This window comes from Amia ocellicauda, chromosome 4, assembly GCF_036373705.1.
Source record: "Amia ocellicauda isolate fAmiCal2 chromosome 4, fAmiCal2.hap1, whole genome shotgun sequence".
In the NCBI taxonomy this organism is placed as follows: domain Eukaryota; kingdom Metazoa; phylum Chordata; class Actinopteri; order Amiiformes; family Amiidae; genus Amia; species Amia ocellicauda.
In genome coordinates, this window is record NC_089853.1 from 155222 (window position 1) to 172291 (window position 17070).

Sequence of the window (17070 nt, forward strand, 5' to 3'; positions counted from 1 at the left end):
CTCTCAGTACAGATTAACATTCCAGTTGGTTTAGCATTTTGTTCCATTTGTAAGACTCGAGGGGGGGGCTCGGAGCTAAAATTGTGTGTGTGTGTGAGTGGGAGTGTTTGGAGGGGGTGGGCGGTTGTGTAGCAGGTGACTAGACCAGCGCTGAACAGTTTATTATTATTATCATTGAACAATACAGTACAGCACAACACTGTACTGTGTGCATGTCCACACTATGACACACTTGTGTAGTGTGTGTGTACCAAGGTACGGCACAGTAATGCACAGCTCACACACGCAGGAATGACAATCCGATTACAGAGGCTGATGCAGGCTCCTCTCACACCGGCTCTGTGAGCTCAGACCAACGGCCAGCTGGTCTACGGCCCAGTTCCAGGGGCTACGTGGTGGACCTGCGGACCCGTCTCAGAGCCGTGTCAGTGGCATGTCGCTCCGCTTACAACAGCAAGAGCCACTGGTTTCCTGAAGAAGAGACCCTGGTTTCCTGTCCTGAGAAACTCGGCTTCATTTTCATTCGCCTGTAAAGCCATAAAGTAAAAATCAGCGCCTCTAAGAGCAGAGCAGAGCGAGGGACCCGCCGAGCCAGAGATCCGGCCCACTGATACACGCAACAATGTGCACTAGTGACCACTTGGCTTCTGTCAGTAAAACTCAGCAGGGCGAGTGGCCTATGAATGAATGGTCCCTCTTAGAAGGGAGCAGTAGTAGATATGATTGTATTTGTTCTGTGGCCTGTGAATCCCTAGTCCCCTCTCTCTCAATTCAAAATCAATTCAATTAAAAAACCTTTATTGGCATGACTAATTGACTTCAGGGTTGCCAAGGCTTTGGTTACAGACCAGCGCTCAGGAACTGGGAAATGGGGAAATACAGATGCAGAGCCCTCAGCCGGTCTCTCTCAGTCTGTGGTGAGGAAGTGTGACATGTTCTCTGCTGCCTGTGTGTCCTCCCCCAGCCGTGTTTCCAGTCTCTCTCAGTCTCTCTCTCTCTCTCTCTCTCTCTCTCTCTGTCTCCCAGCAGTCCAGTCAAACAGACAGACTCTCCTGGCCGCTACTGGCCAGTCCTGGAACAGCACCTAAACTTAGAATTAGAATAAATATTATTATTACAGAGCTCCCACGCTATACCTCTAACCTCATTTACCACCTGCTATTCTTTCTGAACAAAGGTCTACCAAAATGAAAACTATGTTATTGTCACCCATTATACCACCAAACAAACTGTCATATAAGCATTGTCACTCACCTCGTTGTAGCTCCAATTCTATACTGATCCATGATCACTGCTACAGCTCGTCAAGGTTCACTTGCACTGTTTAGCTTTTAGAAAAGAGTGACGGCTGTGATCCTGAAGACAGACAGCATTGTAACCCATCAACGTTTCTGGTTGATTCGTTTAATCTGACGGGCTTTACACGTCTAAAATAAGCGACTTCTATCAACCACAATAACCTACAACTAACTAACTACTGTGACTAACCTACAAAACATCGCAGAGATTAGCTCCCACTGCTGTACACATATCACACTGTCAGTAATATTCCCGGTACTGTGGGACATAACGATTCCGCAGATACAAAGAGAGGTCAGGATTTACAGGACTTGGATTCCTTACTTCTGCATAAAATTCCCTACAACACACCGATTGTCCCCAACGGCAGGCACATTACCCAATGACACACCTCTGTCCCCTACGACACACCTCTGTCCCCTACAACACACCCCCTGTCCCCTACGGCAGGCCTGTTCCCCAATGACACACCTCTGTCCCCTACAACACACCCCCTGTCCCCTACGGCAGGCCCATTCCCCAATGACACACCTCTGTCCCCTACAACACCCCCGTCCACTACGACACACCCCCTGTCTCCTACGACACACCTCTGTCCCCTACAAAACACCTCTGTCCCCTACGGCAGGCCCATTCCGCAACAACACACCTCTGTCCCCTATGGCAGGCCCATTCCCCAACAACACACCTCTGTCCCCTACGATACACCCCCTGTCCCCTACAGCAAGCCCGTTCCCCAACGACACACCTCTGTCCCCTACAAAACCCCCATCCCCTACGACACCCCCGTCCTCTACAAGACTGGGAAAGCCCAGTCGGGACTACAGAAGCAGAAATAGAAATGGTTGAGATGGTAAATGACTGCTTTCTAACTCAATTTGTCAGGGAACCAACCAGGGAGAGTGCATGCATTGACTTGATATTTTCAAATGACCAAGATAGAGTCAGAAGGACACTAGTTAGAGAACCAACGAAAAACAGTGACCAAAATGGTTTAATGTAGGTATGCAAAAAAATATCAAGAGAAAGAAAATGTTGTATAGTGCATACAAAAGGGATAGGGATGAAACAAAATACAAAGAATGTGTTGAGCTGCAAAGAGATCTTAAGAAAGGGATCAGGAAAGCAAAGAGGGAAATAGAAAGAAACATAGCTCTTGGAGCTAAAACTAATGCAAAGAGCTTTTTTCAATATTACAACAGCAAGAGGTCAATAAAGGAGGAAGTGAAACAGATAAAGGGCAAAAATTTAGGTATCTTGGAAAACGAACAAGATGTGGCAAATGTTCTAATTGACTATTTCACAGAGGTTTTCACAAAAGAAAAGACAGATGACATGCCACAGGTTGACAATTAGTCCAGTCAAACCCTAAGAGAGATCAGGATAAATGAGGAGGAGGTACTAAAGGGACTAGCAGAATTAAAAACAAACAAATCACCTGGGCCAGATGGGATATTTCCAACAGTACTTAAAGAAATTAGGGAAATTATTTATAGGCCGCTAATTCAATTATTCCAAATGACACTTAGAACAGGGGATGAGCCAACTGACTGGAAGACGGCAAATGTCATACCAATCCACAAGAAAGGGGACAAAACTGAGCCAGGAAATTACAGACCAATCAGTCTCACCTGCATCACCTGTAAAATGTTGGAGAAAATGATTAGACAGAAAATAGAGGAGTATCTTAATGAAAACCATATTCTTGGAGATAGTCAACATGAGTTTAGATGAGGCAGATCATGTCTTACTAATCTATTCGAATTTTTGAACATGCAACTGCAGCTGTAGATCACGTGAAAGCATATGATATGATATACTTAGATTTTCAAAAAGCTATTGATAAGGTTCCACACCAAAGACTGATCCTCAAATTGGAAGCTGTAGGCGTTCAGGGTAATGTAAGTGGATGGATTATGAACTGGTTGATGTATAGGAAACAGAGGGTGTTGATTAGAGGAGTCGCTTCTAACTGGAGTGAGGTTGTTAGTGGAGTTCCACAGGGATCAGTACTAGGGCCTTTGCTTTTTCTAATCTATATTAATGATCTGAACTCTGGGATAGTTAGCAAACTTGTCAAATTTGCAGATGATACTAAAATAGGTGGCTCAGCAGATACAATCTCGGCAGCACAGGCTATTCAAAGGGACTTAGATAATATTCAGTGCAAGGTATTACATGCAGGTAACAAAAATGTCCACTATAATTACACTATGGGAGGAATAGAATTAGATGAAGCATCGCATGAGAAAGACCTAGGAGTCTATGTGGACTCCTCACTTTCTCCATCCAAACAGTGTGGGGAAGCAATAAAAAAGGCAAACACAATGCTAGGGTATATTGTCAAAAGTGTAGAATTGAGAACAAGGGCAGTGATGTTCAGACTGTACAATGCACTAGTTAGAGCTCATCTGGATACTGTTGACAGTTCTGGGCTCCACACTTCAAGAAAGATATCGCTGCTCTAGAGGCAGTTCAGAGGAGAGCAACCAGACTTATTCCAGGTCTGAAGGGAATGTCCTACTGAGAGACTGAGGAACTGAACCTTTTCACCCTGAAACAGAGGAGACTATGTGGGGACTTGATCCAAGTCTTCAAAATCATGAAGGGCATCAACCACATCAAACCAGAGGAGCTTTTCCAGATCAGCAGGGACACACGCACCCGGGGACACAAATGGAAATTGGGCTTCAAGGCATTCAAGACAGAAAACAGGAGACACTTCTTCACACAGAGAGGCGTCACAATCTGAACAAACTCCCCAGCGATGTGGCTGAAGAGACAATTTGGGAACATTCAAAAACAGACTGGATAGGATCCTTGGATCACTCAGTTATTAATGGACACCAAACGAGCATGATGGGGCGGATGGGCTCCTCTCGATTGGATACTTTCTTATGTTCTTATGTTCTTAAGACAGGACCCTTTGCAGGAGCCCCTACCCCACTGGTTTTTGTTCCAACCAAGCTCTCAATTACTTAATTGAATTAGCAATCTGCTTAGATTTGACTTTTTAAATTATGTAATAAATAAGTTAATAAGTTCTTTACACAATTCTATACTTACCTTAATCCCCCTACAGCTTACAATATTTAACAAGACAAGCCTTTGCACAGTGAATATTCTAAATGATTAATAAACAACTTTAAGAAATGCCCTCCGCACAACAGATGCCACACAGGGCTGCTCTCTGAACCCCCTGGGGAAGGAGAACCTCAGTGTCATCCACTGACAGGAACAAAGGAGACTCTGCAGGCACGACTGCTGCTAACACACAGGGAGAGAGAGAGAGAGGGAGAGGTCAAGGTCAAAGTCAAAGTCAAAGTAAAAGTAAATGTAAGGTCACTTTCTCTTTGTCTCTCTTTGTCTCTCCCTCATCGTCTTTTCCTCATTCACCTGCCTCCTTCTCTTTCTCTCCCTCACTCCCATATCTGTCATCCTCTTGTTCTTTCTCCCCATCTCTGCATCTCTCCCTCCCTCCTTCCCTGTCTCTCTCTCTTTCTCACTCTGTTCCTCTCCACACCTGTCCAGGTGAGCAGGACCTTGGGAATTAGCCAATCAGATTGTGAGTCTCGGCGGCATGCAGGTACATCATAAACACACCTGTACAGAGAGAGGGAGGGAGGGTGGAGAGAGAGTGAAACAAACAGAGAGAGAGGGAGGGAGGGGGAGAGCTGTACCCCTTGATGTGGGAGCCGTCGACATACAGACACTGATAACTGGATTCTGATCATTCCTCCTCCACTATATAAACCCCTGCACTCACACACTCACACACACTGGGACGCTGAGACACACACACTGAGACACTGAGACACACATACTGAGACACACACTCACACACTGACGGACACTGCGACACAGACAGATATACAGAGACACATCAGGACACACACAGGGGGACTGAGAGGAACAGGGAGATGCAACATCACACAAAGCTGCAGGGACATTGAGGACAACGACAGAGAGAAAGAGACAGACACCTGGACAAACACACACTTCAGCAATGGTGAGGACTGACTGACTGACACATTGATTCTGTGATTGACAGCTCACCTCTAACTGCAGTCTTCTTTCAGGTCCTTTTTGCGCTCCTCTTCCTCAAACTTGCCGTTAGTTGCTGTGCTGCGCTGGAGACAGATACACCTCCGTACTCCTCCACAGGTCAGAGACATGTTCTCCCTCTGTCCCTCTCTCTATCGCTCCCTCTTCCTGACTCCTGCCTGCTGTGTGTTGTGCGATGCATTGTGTGTTATAGTTTCCTCTTCTGTGCTGTCTGCAGTTGTGCTGTGTTGGGTCGCAGGTCTGCACGCATTCCAGCAGGGGGAGTGCTGGGCTGTATTGCAGTATTGTTTCCTGTTGTTGTGCTGTGTTGCTGTGGTGTAGAGTTGTGCAGTGCAGTGTCGTGTTGAGTTGCTGTACTGTTGTGTCCAGCAGGGGGGGTGCATCCTGGGAGCCGGTTTGTGTCGGAAGCCCTGAGGAAGGCAGAGGAGCTCATAGACACTGCTTACACCCACACTGGAGAAAGGTGAGTGAGGGGGAGAGAGAGAGAGAGAGAGACACCTGTGTGTCTCAGTACAGCAACACCTCGCTTTGCACAAGAGATCGGTTCCTGAACAATTCATGCTAAACGGGGTCATAAAGACGTTGAGTTCATGGGAAGGGTTTCTAATGTAAATGTGCTGTTAATTGGAAAATAGTTTTGATCTATTAGCAATAATATAAATCATCATCAAGTGTATTGATTAGTTGTGCTGTAGTGAATCTATGCAAAGCACAGTGTCCTTGTCTGACTCCCTCCCCTGCGGTGCGTCTCTCTCAGGATGAAGCTGTCGGCGCTGCAGGGCTCAGTCCAGCCAAGTGACCGTCTGGCCCAGTTCAAGCAGCCTGACCCCGAGACCCGGGGACGGGTCCGAGCCGCAGAGCTGCTGCACAGCACCGTGGAGCTTATCCGAGAAATGGTGTACACACAGGACAGCACGGCTAACAGCAGCGCGCTCACCGGTACTGAGAGAGAGAGAGAGAGAGAGAGAGAGAGAGAGGGAGAGGGGGAGAGGGTGGCGGGGGGAGGGAGAGGGACAGGGAGGGAGAGGCAGTGCACTGTGTCATCCCCCCCTCTCTCAGAGCTGCTCAGCAGGGAGGACCTGGCTGTGATCGCTGTGGGGACAGGCTGTGAGTCGGAGCTCCGCCCCCTACGCTGTGACATGGGCTGCCTGTCGGAGCGATACCGCACCATCACTGGAGAGTGCAACAACAGGTACACAGCCGCTTCGCAGATGCTGTGCACACACTGTCCTAACAGAACTAACAGTGCTGTTGCTGTGCAGCGAATCAGTGTAATATACACTGCAGTGTCGTCAGTCTTGCAGACAATCAGTTGTTTAGTGTATTTTATAGCCATCGCTAGTCTGACCCTTATTTCACCCCTGACCCCTGACCCCACAGGCAGCACCCCCGCTGGGGCGCAGCAAACACACCCTACCGGCGCTGGCTGCCCCCTCAGTACCAGGACGGGCGCAGCGTCCCCCGCGGCTGGGACCCCCAGCACAGACACACCCTTCCCCCGGTGAGACTACACTACACTACAGTACACTATACTACACTACACTGCACTACAGTACACTATACTACACTACACTGCACTGCACTGCACTGCACTACACTATACTACACTACATTGCACAACAGTACACTACACTACACTACACTACACTGCACTGCACTACACTACACAACACTACACTATACTACACTACATTATACTACAGTACACTACACTACAGTACACTGCACTGCACTACAGTACATTATACTACAGTACACTACACTACACTGCACTACACAATACTACACTACATTATACTACAGTACACTACACTACACTACACTACACTGCACTACAGTACATTATACTACAGTACACTACACTACACTGCACTGCACTGCACTGCACAACACTGAAACTGAACTACACTGCACTAGACTCAGTGTCTCCCAGTGTCTCTCAGTGTGTCACAGTGTCTCTTAGTGTGTTCCAGTGTTTCTCAGTGTGTCCCAGTGTGTCCCAGTGTATCCCTGTATCGGGAGCACGTCAATTCGCCCCGACAACAATTTGCCCCCACGATAATTGGTCTTGGCAACAATTCATCCCTGTGACAGTTGTCCCTGTGTCAGTTCACCCCTACATGAAATAGGTTTCATGTTAAAGTTATACAGCAGTTGGTGCAGTGGTTATAGAACAGCACTGCAAACCTGGTGATCTGGGTTTGCTTCCTGATCAGTATTTTTTTTATACTAAATACTAAATAAATTAAACGGTATCATAGTAGAATGAGTGTCTCTCAGTGTCTCTCAGTGTGTCCCAGTGTGTTAGTGTCCTGTTATGCCAGGTGCGGGTGGTGTCCCAGTCTGTGCTCCACACCCCCAATGAGCAGATCTCACTGGACTCTGCGTCTCAGCTCTTGGTGGACTGGGGTCAGTGGCTGGACCACGACCTGGATCTGACCCCCCAGACGGCCAGCTCTGCGTCCTTCCTGACTGGAGAGGACTGCGCCCACAGCTGCAGCCAGAGCAGCCCCTGCTTCCCCATCCAGGTGCGGCCCTGTCTCCCTGCCTGCCCCTCTCTCTGCGTCCCCACGCAGATCCGGCACTGTCACCTCCTCTCCGTTCTCTCAGATCCCTCTCTCGGACCCCCGCTCCAGCGCTGGTCAGAACTGCATGCCGTTCTTCCGCTCGGCGCCCAGCTGCGTCACTGACACCGGTGCTGACCCGGAGCCGGGAGCCACAGTGTCTCCGTGGCCGCGGGAGCAACTGAATGCCATCACATCCTTCCTGGACGCCAGCCAGGTGTATGGCAGCTCCGCCCCCCTCGCCCAGCGCCTTCGGGATCCCCAGTCCCTCCTCGGCCTGTTGGCCACACATCCCAGCCTCAGCGACCGCGGCCGTGCCCTGCTGCCCCCTCTGCCCCGCGCCGCCCACACACCGGACCCCTGCGGCCCCCCGCCAGGCAACCGCACAGAGAGAGAGAGGGAGGAGAGCGACAACACGTCCTCCTGCTTCATGGCTGGTACTGTGTGTGTGTGTCAGAGTGTCAGTGTGTCAGAGTGTCAGAGTGTCAGTGTGAGGGTGACTGGGTCTCTGGGCTCTGCTGTGCAGGCGACTCCAGGGCGAACGAGCAGCTGGGCACGGTGGCTCTTCACACGTTGTTCCTGCGGGAGCACAACCGCCTGGCCACCGAGCTGCACAGAATCAACCTCCACTGGAGCCCCAACACGCTGTACCAGGAGGCCCGCAAGATAGTGGGCGCTATACACCAGGTACAGCACACCTGTCTGTCTCTGTCTCAGTACACCAGGAACAGTACATCCTGTGTGTCTCTCTGTATACGCCAGGTACAGCATGTCTGTCTGTCTGTCTGTCTGTCTGTCCCTATACACCAGGTACAGCACACCTGTCTGTCTGTCCCAGGTGGTGACGTGGCAGCAGTACCTGCCTGTGATTCTGGGCAATGCAACGGTGCGGCGTCTCCTGCCTGCTTACAGAGGGTACAGCGCGGCCGTGGACCCCCGTGTGGCCAATGTCTTCGCCACCGCAGCCTTCCGCTTCGCACACGTCACGGTGTCACCCATGGTGCTCCGCCTCGGCCCCAGGTACAAGCCCAGCCCCACCCTGCCGCCCCTGCCGCTGCACCAGGCCCTGTTCGCTTCCTGGAGGATCCTGCGGGAGGGTGAGTGGGGGGCTGTATTGTTGTAGTGCTGTAGCGCTGGGCTGTAGGGCTGTAGTGCCATACCGCTGTGCTGTACCCTGGACCCTCCTCTCCCCTCTCTCAGGGTGTGTGTCCCCAGTGCTGTGTCATACCCATGACCCTCCTCTCTCTCTCAGGGGGCGTGTCCCCGGTGCTGCGGGGGCTGCTGCTGGCCCAGGCGAAGCGGCCGGTGGAGGGGCAGATGCTGGTGGAAGAGCTGACTGAGCGGCTGTTCCAGGAGCAGGGGGGGGCAGCGCTTGACCTGGGGGCCTTGAACCTGCAGAGAGGCCGAGACCATGGCCTGCCAGGTACACACCCCTACTACACACTGACACTACACACAATGACACACACGCGGCAGCCATTTCTGAGCCGATCAATCGCATCAGTAATCACGTGTGATGAGGACGGGTCTCACAAGGATCAGAGTCCAGGTTCTGGGGTTGGATTAGAGTATCAATGGATTTCTGTGAGGCGAGGAAGGGGGCGAGCCGGAGGTACGACGATGGAGCAACAGGACAGGAGAGGCTTTCCACACTGTCCCTACATTGTCCACCCTGTCCACCCACTGTCCCTCCGGCTGTGGCAGGCAGACACATATTTGGCCGCTATACCGGCAGTGTTCTCCTCCTGTCCCAGAAGGATGGGGACATTTTCTGTATCTGGAGGAGTGTGAATTCTCTGATATGGTTCAGAAATGTGGGGGTCAGGACAGCAGGAAGTGTGTCTGTTTCTATCTCTGCCTGCTCACAGTGCCACATAGCCGCTCCTCTATGGGTCCCAGGACCGTCTGCTTCGGCCCGTTCCAATTGCCAGGCTGTGGTCACTGAATCTGTACCTTGTCAATGTCTGCCTTTCTTTTGGGGTTTTGATTTTTAGGTATTCTGCAAATTTAATATTCCTATTTAGGGCCCGATAACACTCAAGTTTATCTATTAATTGTAATTCGTTTTCCCAAATTTCATTGTATTTCTCCTTCAGGTGAAGGTCAATTGGTGTGGTTGTTGTGGAGATCTGGCCCTGGGGCTCTCCGGTGTCCGTGCAGCTTGAGGTCGTGGGCCTCAGAGCCAGCTGGCCAAGAGGGTCCCACTCCGGGGAGAGCTGGGTGCTCAGTAGTGCTTTGTGGTGGTAGGACTGGGGGTCCGCCTGCTTTAGGTGGGAGCAGAACTTCACTGCCCTCTTCTGGACGGTGATCAGCTGGGGAAACAGACTCTGCTCTGCCGGCTGTGTTGGGGGCGTTCCTGTGGACCTGCAGGATGTGCTTACAGAACACAAGTTGCAGTTTTTCTATCAGGCTTTTGTTCCAAACTGTATAGGTGGGGTTTGTGAGGGCCCCCCCCCTCACTCCCATAGAGGAGGATTGGCTGGATCATTGATTGGAAAATTTTCAACCAGATTTGTATGGGTATTTCTGTTTGGCTGAATTGTGTTTTCATGACGTAGAAAGTCCAACGTGCTTTTTCTGTTAGTATGCTGGTGGCCTGATTGAAACTCCCTGAGGTGCTGAGGGTCAGGCCCAGGTAGCTATAGCTGTGCTGTGCTATAGCACCTTGCTGCCCAGCGTGAGGCTGTATCTGTGACCCTGAGATCTGGCTTTCTTCTGGAAAACCATAACTCTGGTCTTGTTCAGATTGACTGTCATGGCCCAGGTCTGAGAGTGCTGCTCCAGTAGGCCCGGCTCTGTGGGCGACAACAGCACCAGGTCCTCTGTACAGTAGGAGCTGCATCTCTGTGTAGAGGAGAGCGAGGCCGGGGCCGCAAACTGATGTAGATGTTGAACAGTGTTGGGCTCAGACTGCAGCCCTGTCTCGCCCCACAGCCCCGAGAGACAAACTCTGTCCCTCTGTCACCAATATTTCTGAATGTCTAGATCTTAGTCATGTCTTTAACTTTCCCACGACCCTCTATACTGGAGTCCTTTATGCCAGATAGAGTCAAATGGCTTCTTAAAGTCAATAAAACCGTTTTGTGTTTTTTCTAACCCCAAAACCAGGAAATATATATCTATATATTATATCAAGAAAAAAAAATATATATACTCTCTCCCTCCTTCCCTCCCTCTCTCTCTCTCTCTCTCAGGGTACAGTGCGTGGCGCAGGCTGTGTGGTCTGTCAGTGCCGGTCAGTGAGGCTGGGTTGGGGTCAGTGCTGGGCAGCGCATCTCTGGCCCACCGGCTGTGGTCTCTGTACGGCAGTGTGGACAGTGTGGACGTGTGGGTGGGGGCCGTGTCCGAGCCGCCCCTCCCTGGCTCCCGCGTGGGGCCCCTACTGGCCTGCCTGATCACCCGCCAGTTCAGAGACCTGAGGGACGGAGACAGGCCAGTACATATAGCGCCTTTCAAACATACACACAGAGTCAGTAAAGCTATGTGATATCATATTTACCCTCCCTGCCTGTGTCTGCAGGTTCTGGTGGGAGCGCGAGGGTGTGTTCTCAGAGCAGCAGCGGGAGCAGCTCGGCCGAGCCTCCCTGTCGCGGATCATGTGTGACAATACAGACATCGCCAGTGTGCCCCCGGACCCCTTCACCTACACACACTCGCCCCACCACATGCTGTCCTGCGCCAGCCCCCAGCTGCCCCACATTGACCTGTCTGCCTGGAGGGAGGAGGACAGTGGTGAGAGAGGGAGGGATGAGAGAGGAAGAGGGGAGAGAGGAAGAGGGGACACAATGTAATGCTCCCTCCCCCTCCATCTCTCTCAGACGCGCGGTGCGGGCCGGCTCCTCGGCTGGCCTCGGGCTTCTCTCTGCGCTGCGGTCTGTCGGTGCTCTACGAGTGTCGCCCCGGGTACCAGCTGCACGGCCCCCCCTCAGTGACCTGTGACCCCCCGAGCGGCCAGTGGAGGCCAGACCCCCCCACCTGCCAAGGTACACACAACACAGGGCAGTAAAGAGCAGCACAATGCACTGTAGTGCTGTGTTGTGCTGTATAGTGTTGTGTTGTGTAGTGCTGTGTTGTGCTGTATAGAGTTGTGTTGTGCTGTGTTGTGTAGTGTAGTACTGTGTTGTGCTGTATAGTGTTGTGCAGTGTAGTACTGCGTTGTGCTGTATAGTGTTGTGTTGTGTATTGTAGTACTGTGTTGTGTTGTGCTGTATAGTGTTGTGTTGTGTATTGTAGTACTGTGTTGTGTTGTGCTGTATAGTGTTGTGTTGTGTATTGTAGTACTGTGTTGTGTTGTGCTGTATAGTGCTGTGTTGTGTAGTGTAGTACTGTGTTGTGTTGTGCTGTATAGTGTTGTTCTGTATAGTGTTGTGTTGTGCTATGTTGTGTTGTGTTGTGTAATGTTGTACTGTGTTTTGTTGTGCTGTATAGTGTTGTGTTGAGTAGTGTAGTACTGTGTTGTGTTGTGCTGTATAGTGTGTTGTGTAATGTAGTACTGTGTTGTGCTGTATAGTGTGTGTTGTGTATTGTAGTACTGTGTTGTGTTGTGCTGTATAGTGTTGTTCTGTATAGTGTTGTGTTGTGCTAAGTTGTGTTGTGTAGTGTAGTGTAGTACTGTGTTTTGTTGTGCTGTATAGTGTTGTGTTGAGTAGTGTAGTACTGTGTTGTGTTGTGTAGTGTAGTACTGCGTTGTGTTGTGTTGTGTAGTGTAGTACTGTTTTGTTGTGCTGTATAGTGTTGTGTTGTGTAGTGTAGTACTGTGTTGTGTTGTATAGTGTTGTGTTGTGCTGTGTTGTGTTGTGTTGTACTGTATAATGTTGTGTTCCAGATGTGGATGAGTGTGCAGTCGTGCCTACCCCCTGCCCCCCCCACAAGGCCTGTGTGAACACGGCCGGAGCGCACCTGTGCTCAGGTAAGTGCACTGATGGTTATCCTCCCCCCTCTCCGTCAGTTTCTCTCTCCTCTCTCATCTCTTCCTCCTCTCCTCTCCTATGCTGTCAGTCCAGTTCAGTGCTCTGTCTCCCCCCTGTCAGATCCAGGAAGCCCCCCCAGTGTGGCCTCGGTGGTGGCCGCGGTGATCACAGTGATTGGGGGCGTGTCTGTGAGCCTGCTGTTGATCACATGTTTCAGGAGGTGAGCTGCGATTGGCTGGAAAGAGTTGCCACATAAACAGCACTGCCCTACAATGCTCTAAACTACACTGTACTGCACTACTCTCTCACATTACAAAGACAACAAGAACTACAAAAATCAATTCATTGTGAAAAATCTTAAAAATAGACACGTACATCTGGAACGTACATTCACTCCCGCAGATTCTTCAAGAAGAGACCGGAGCCTGGGATTGGTGGATGCTGCAGAAAGGGGGCGGTTCCAGGGCTGGGAAGTGTGCAATGGGCAGCTGAAGGACACGCCCCCAAAGTCAAGGGGGCAGGGACTCAGTGAGGAGGCTGGTTGGCCTGTTGACCCTGGCAGTGTTGATCAATAATCAATAATACTGTCATCTCCCCCGCTGCGGCTACTGGTCCCATTATTACAGCTGACATGGATCACTTACTGTTGGAAACACTGTCTGAGAGATGTGTACTGTATTCTTGGTTAGTGCTGTTACTGTATCTATTAGTGCTGTAACTATCTATTACAGGTGTAGCTGTATGTATAAATGCTGTAACTGTATCTATTAGTGATGTAACTGTATAGTCTCCATGTGCTAAATAAATCACTGTACTGTAGCTCTGACTCCACTGACACCCTGACAATCACACGTACTCACCCGATCACTCTCTCACTCTTGCCCTCGCTTCCCTCTACTGTACACACATCTAAGAAGACAACCAATGGACAAGCACACACCCTGGCAGACAGAGAGACACAGAGACACAGAGAGTGTGTGTGTGTGTGTGAGAGAGAGAGAGAGTCACACAGGGATATGAGCACCTTCAAAATATTATTGTTTTTGCATGAAAAGTTTTAATTCGTGATATACAAATGAATATACACCAGTCAGCCATAACATTATGACCACTAACAGGTTGAAAGACCTGAGGTCTTGTTAAATTTAAATACAATAAATGACATATCAACTCTGCATAAAAATTAAAATGTATATGAATATGTATATATATTTCTTTGAATGTAATATGTAACATGTATAGTTCTGTCTGTCTCTCTCCCCCTGCACACCCACTTTTCTGGTTCCACGTGTAAAACACGTCGAACCACTCTCTCCCCCACAGTCCTTTGCGCATCCCAGAATGCTTTGCGGAGGAAACGGTGACGTCACCCCCGGTGATTGGTAACCCTACACTCCAAAGGAGGAAGAGGAAGTAGGGAAGCAAGGGCTGAGCCAATCCACATGCACATCCGGGACACTGCCCTCAGCTGATTGGACATTATTCACCTTTTGTTTACTACTGTATAAAATGCAAAACCCGGAAAAGATCTGTAAGAAAGCAGTTTGAACACAAGTTTGCTCTGTTCTTCTTCTGGGCCGGCCTGAATAAAATACTTCTTTTCCATTTGGAACACAACTCCTGAGCTGCCGTTTTCGTCAATTTAAGAGGGTTTCTTCACAGGTGAAGTGAATAACACTGATAATCTCGTTATCATGACACCTGTCAGTGGGTGGGATATATTTGTCCTCAAAGTTGATGTGTTAGAAGCAGGAAAAATGGGCAAGCGTAAGGATCTGAGCGACTTTGACAAGGGCCAAATTGTGATGGCTAGACGACAGGGTCAGAGCATCTCCAAAACTGCAGCTCTTGTGGGGTGTTCCCGGTCTGCAGTGGTCAGTACCTATCAAAAGTGGTCCAAGGAAGGAAAAGCAGTGAACCGGCGACAGGGTCATGGGCGGCCAAGGCTCATTGATGCACGTGGGGAGCGAAGGCTGGCCCGTGTGGTCCGATCCAACAGACGAGGTACTGTAGCTCAAATTGCTGAAAAAGTGAATGCTGGTTCTGATAGAAAGGTGTCAGAACACACAGTGCATCGCAGTTTGTTGCGTATGGGGCTGCGTAGCCGCAGACCAGTCGTGCTGACCTCTGTCCACTGCCGAAATACACGATTTGGGAAAACAACAATACCAATAATTGTTTGGATACAAATATTCAACTCTCTCATCCAACTAGTCCTGCTATATGGGGGCGAAGTGTGGGGTCCCCTCATGAGCCTCAATAACAGAAATTGGGACAAAAGCCCCACAGAAATATTCCATTTAAACACATCTTACACGTGCACAGAAACGCCCCCACACCGCCTACAGAGCAGAACTGGGGGTCTTACCTCGGCACACAGCCGATCAAACAAGAGCAGCCGAGCTCTGCACCTGAACGAGCCCCAGTCCTGCCAGTATGAGGCTCTACTGAGCACCCAGCTCTGCCCAGACACAGACCTCCTGGGCCTACTGGCTCTGAGGCGCTCAGAGCCCGAACACACAACGACCAAAACAACAATTGGGAAAATTGACATGTATCTAAAAAACAAACACACAAAAGCATGGAGACATGAATTATGCCCCCTTTCCACTGGCTGAGCGTCCGGACGCAGCTGTGTTTTGTGGAGGTTAAATATCTGGTGCTGGACGCGTCCGTAAGCGTCTGTCCCACTGAGGACATGATTCACTTTCAGAAGAGAGGAGTGCGCTGGACTGAGACACCGGGAAGAGATCAGAGACATTGTGTCGGAAGATATAATCTCAAGTGCTGTGTGCGATCACGAAGAAATTACAGTTTTATTAGCAGCATGGAGTGAAATCCACGTACAGAAACAATGACTGCTTACAGTTAATATCAATGTATTAACCGTGCCAGACTAGTTACAAATAAACTGAAGGATAATAATCGGATCGTAGTAGCTGATGTTATTAATATTGTATGAACAGCTGGCCGGTGTTTCAGGCTTTGTTGTGTGAATGGTGTGCAGGACAATCCAGAGACAGTCAGTATGAAGGCGAACACGATTCAGTTAACGTGTCCATTTACAAGTTAAATGAATGAATAAATAAATACAGCAGATCTGGGTTTCCCTCTAAAACACTAAGGACTGGTTTAATAAATGTGTCCATACACGCCATGACTGAGACGCGCACACTTTAGTTCAATTATAACCTGCTATATTGAAGCTGGATGATTAATCGTGAAACGTGTGTATTTTGTTTCAACTGTAATTTATCCTGGTTAAGGACGTCTGTTAAGTAAATTATATATAATTCGGCAAAAAGTATTGTTTGCAGTTAAAATCTGCAGAAAGAGTAATAAATTAAGGGAGTCACGCTGTGTGTGTCATCCTCACTTACCCATTCCCCTGTTCGCCACCAGAGGTCGTCATCTCCCGAGTTCTAAACCATTCTCTCCATTCCATTTGCATCAATCACTCCAGTTACATTCCACAGCACCATGTGCACATGATAGCTTCTGTCTTCAACACTATTGGGCTCTGGGCTCTGGGCTCTGGGCTTGTACCCTTGCGCAAGGGACTTTACTTATAGTGCTCGAGTAAATCCCCGCTGTGTAAATGTATAAAATGTGATATTTTATAACAATTGTAAGTCACCCTGGATAAGGGTGTCCGCTAAGAACTTGAATTATAATAATATAATAATAATTAAGTTTGCTGAATACTTAAAAATCAAAAATATAAAAGAAAGACAAAAGCTAACTAAATACAGGCTCAGTGACCACAGCCTCACCAACGAAAGGGCCGCTACACAAACCCCTGGCTGACCGGAGCAGAGCGGCTGTGCAACCAGTGTGACGGGGGAGCTGCACAAAGAGCACACCTCCTGCTGTCCTGCCTTTAATACGCTAATGTCAGTGAGACAATTAAAAATGCAAATCCCTGAGCTCAGTGTGCTCCCGAGAGCTGCACACTCCCCGTCCTGCTGGGAGAAGAGGAGAGATGGCCATCATAGCAGCCCAGTGTGTGTCCCTGCCCAGCCTGCGGGACAGAGTGATATTGGATATTACATCTGTATCTGCTTTGGTAATACTGTGATTGGTCAGGCCAATAAAACACCTTGAATTTTAAATTTGAGAGAGACACACACACACACACATACAGAGACACAGAGAGACAGAGACACACCCACTCCTATACAGATACACAGAGACTGGCCGATGCAGAGACGCACAGAGAGACGGAGACAGAC

General features: G+C 49.4%; 1 protein-coding gene across 1 annotated transcript; it reads left to right on the forward strand.

Annotated features, from left to right (window-relative positions):
* The first annotated feature begins 4879 nt into the window (after positions 1-4879).
* LOC136748918 (eosinophil peroxidase) lies at positions 4880-14449 on the forward strand. The gene is made up of 15 exons (XM_066702928.1): positions 4880-4885; positions 5379-5463; positions 5737-5827; positions 6122-6303; positions 6424-6556; positions 6745-6865; positions 7629-7892; positions 7975-8365; positions 8455-8615; positions 8767-9025; positions 9181-9351; positions 11123-11360; positions 11449-11660; positions 11747-13058; positions 13241-14449. Exons 1-14 carry the CDS (start codon positions 4880-4882, stop codon positions 11932-11934), a joined length of 2502 nt encoding a protein of 833 aa, XP_066559025.1. The 3' UTR covers positions 11935-13058; positions 13241-14449.
* Positions 14450-17070: the final 2621 nt, after the last annotated feature.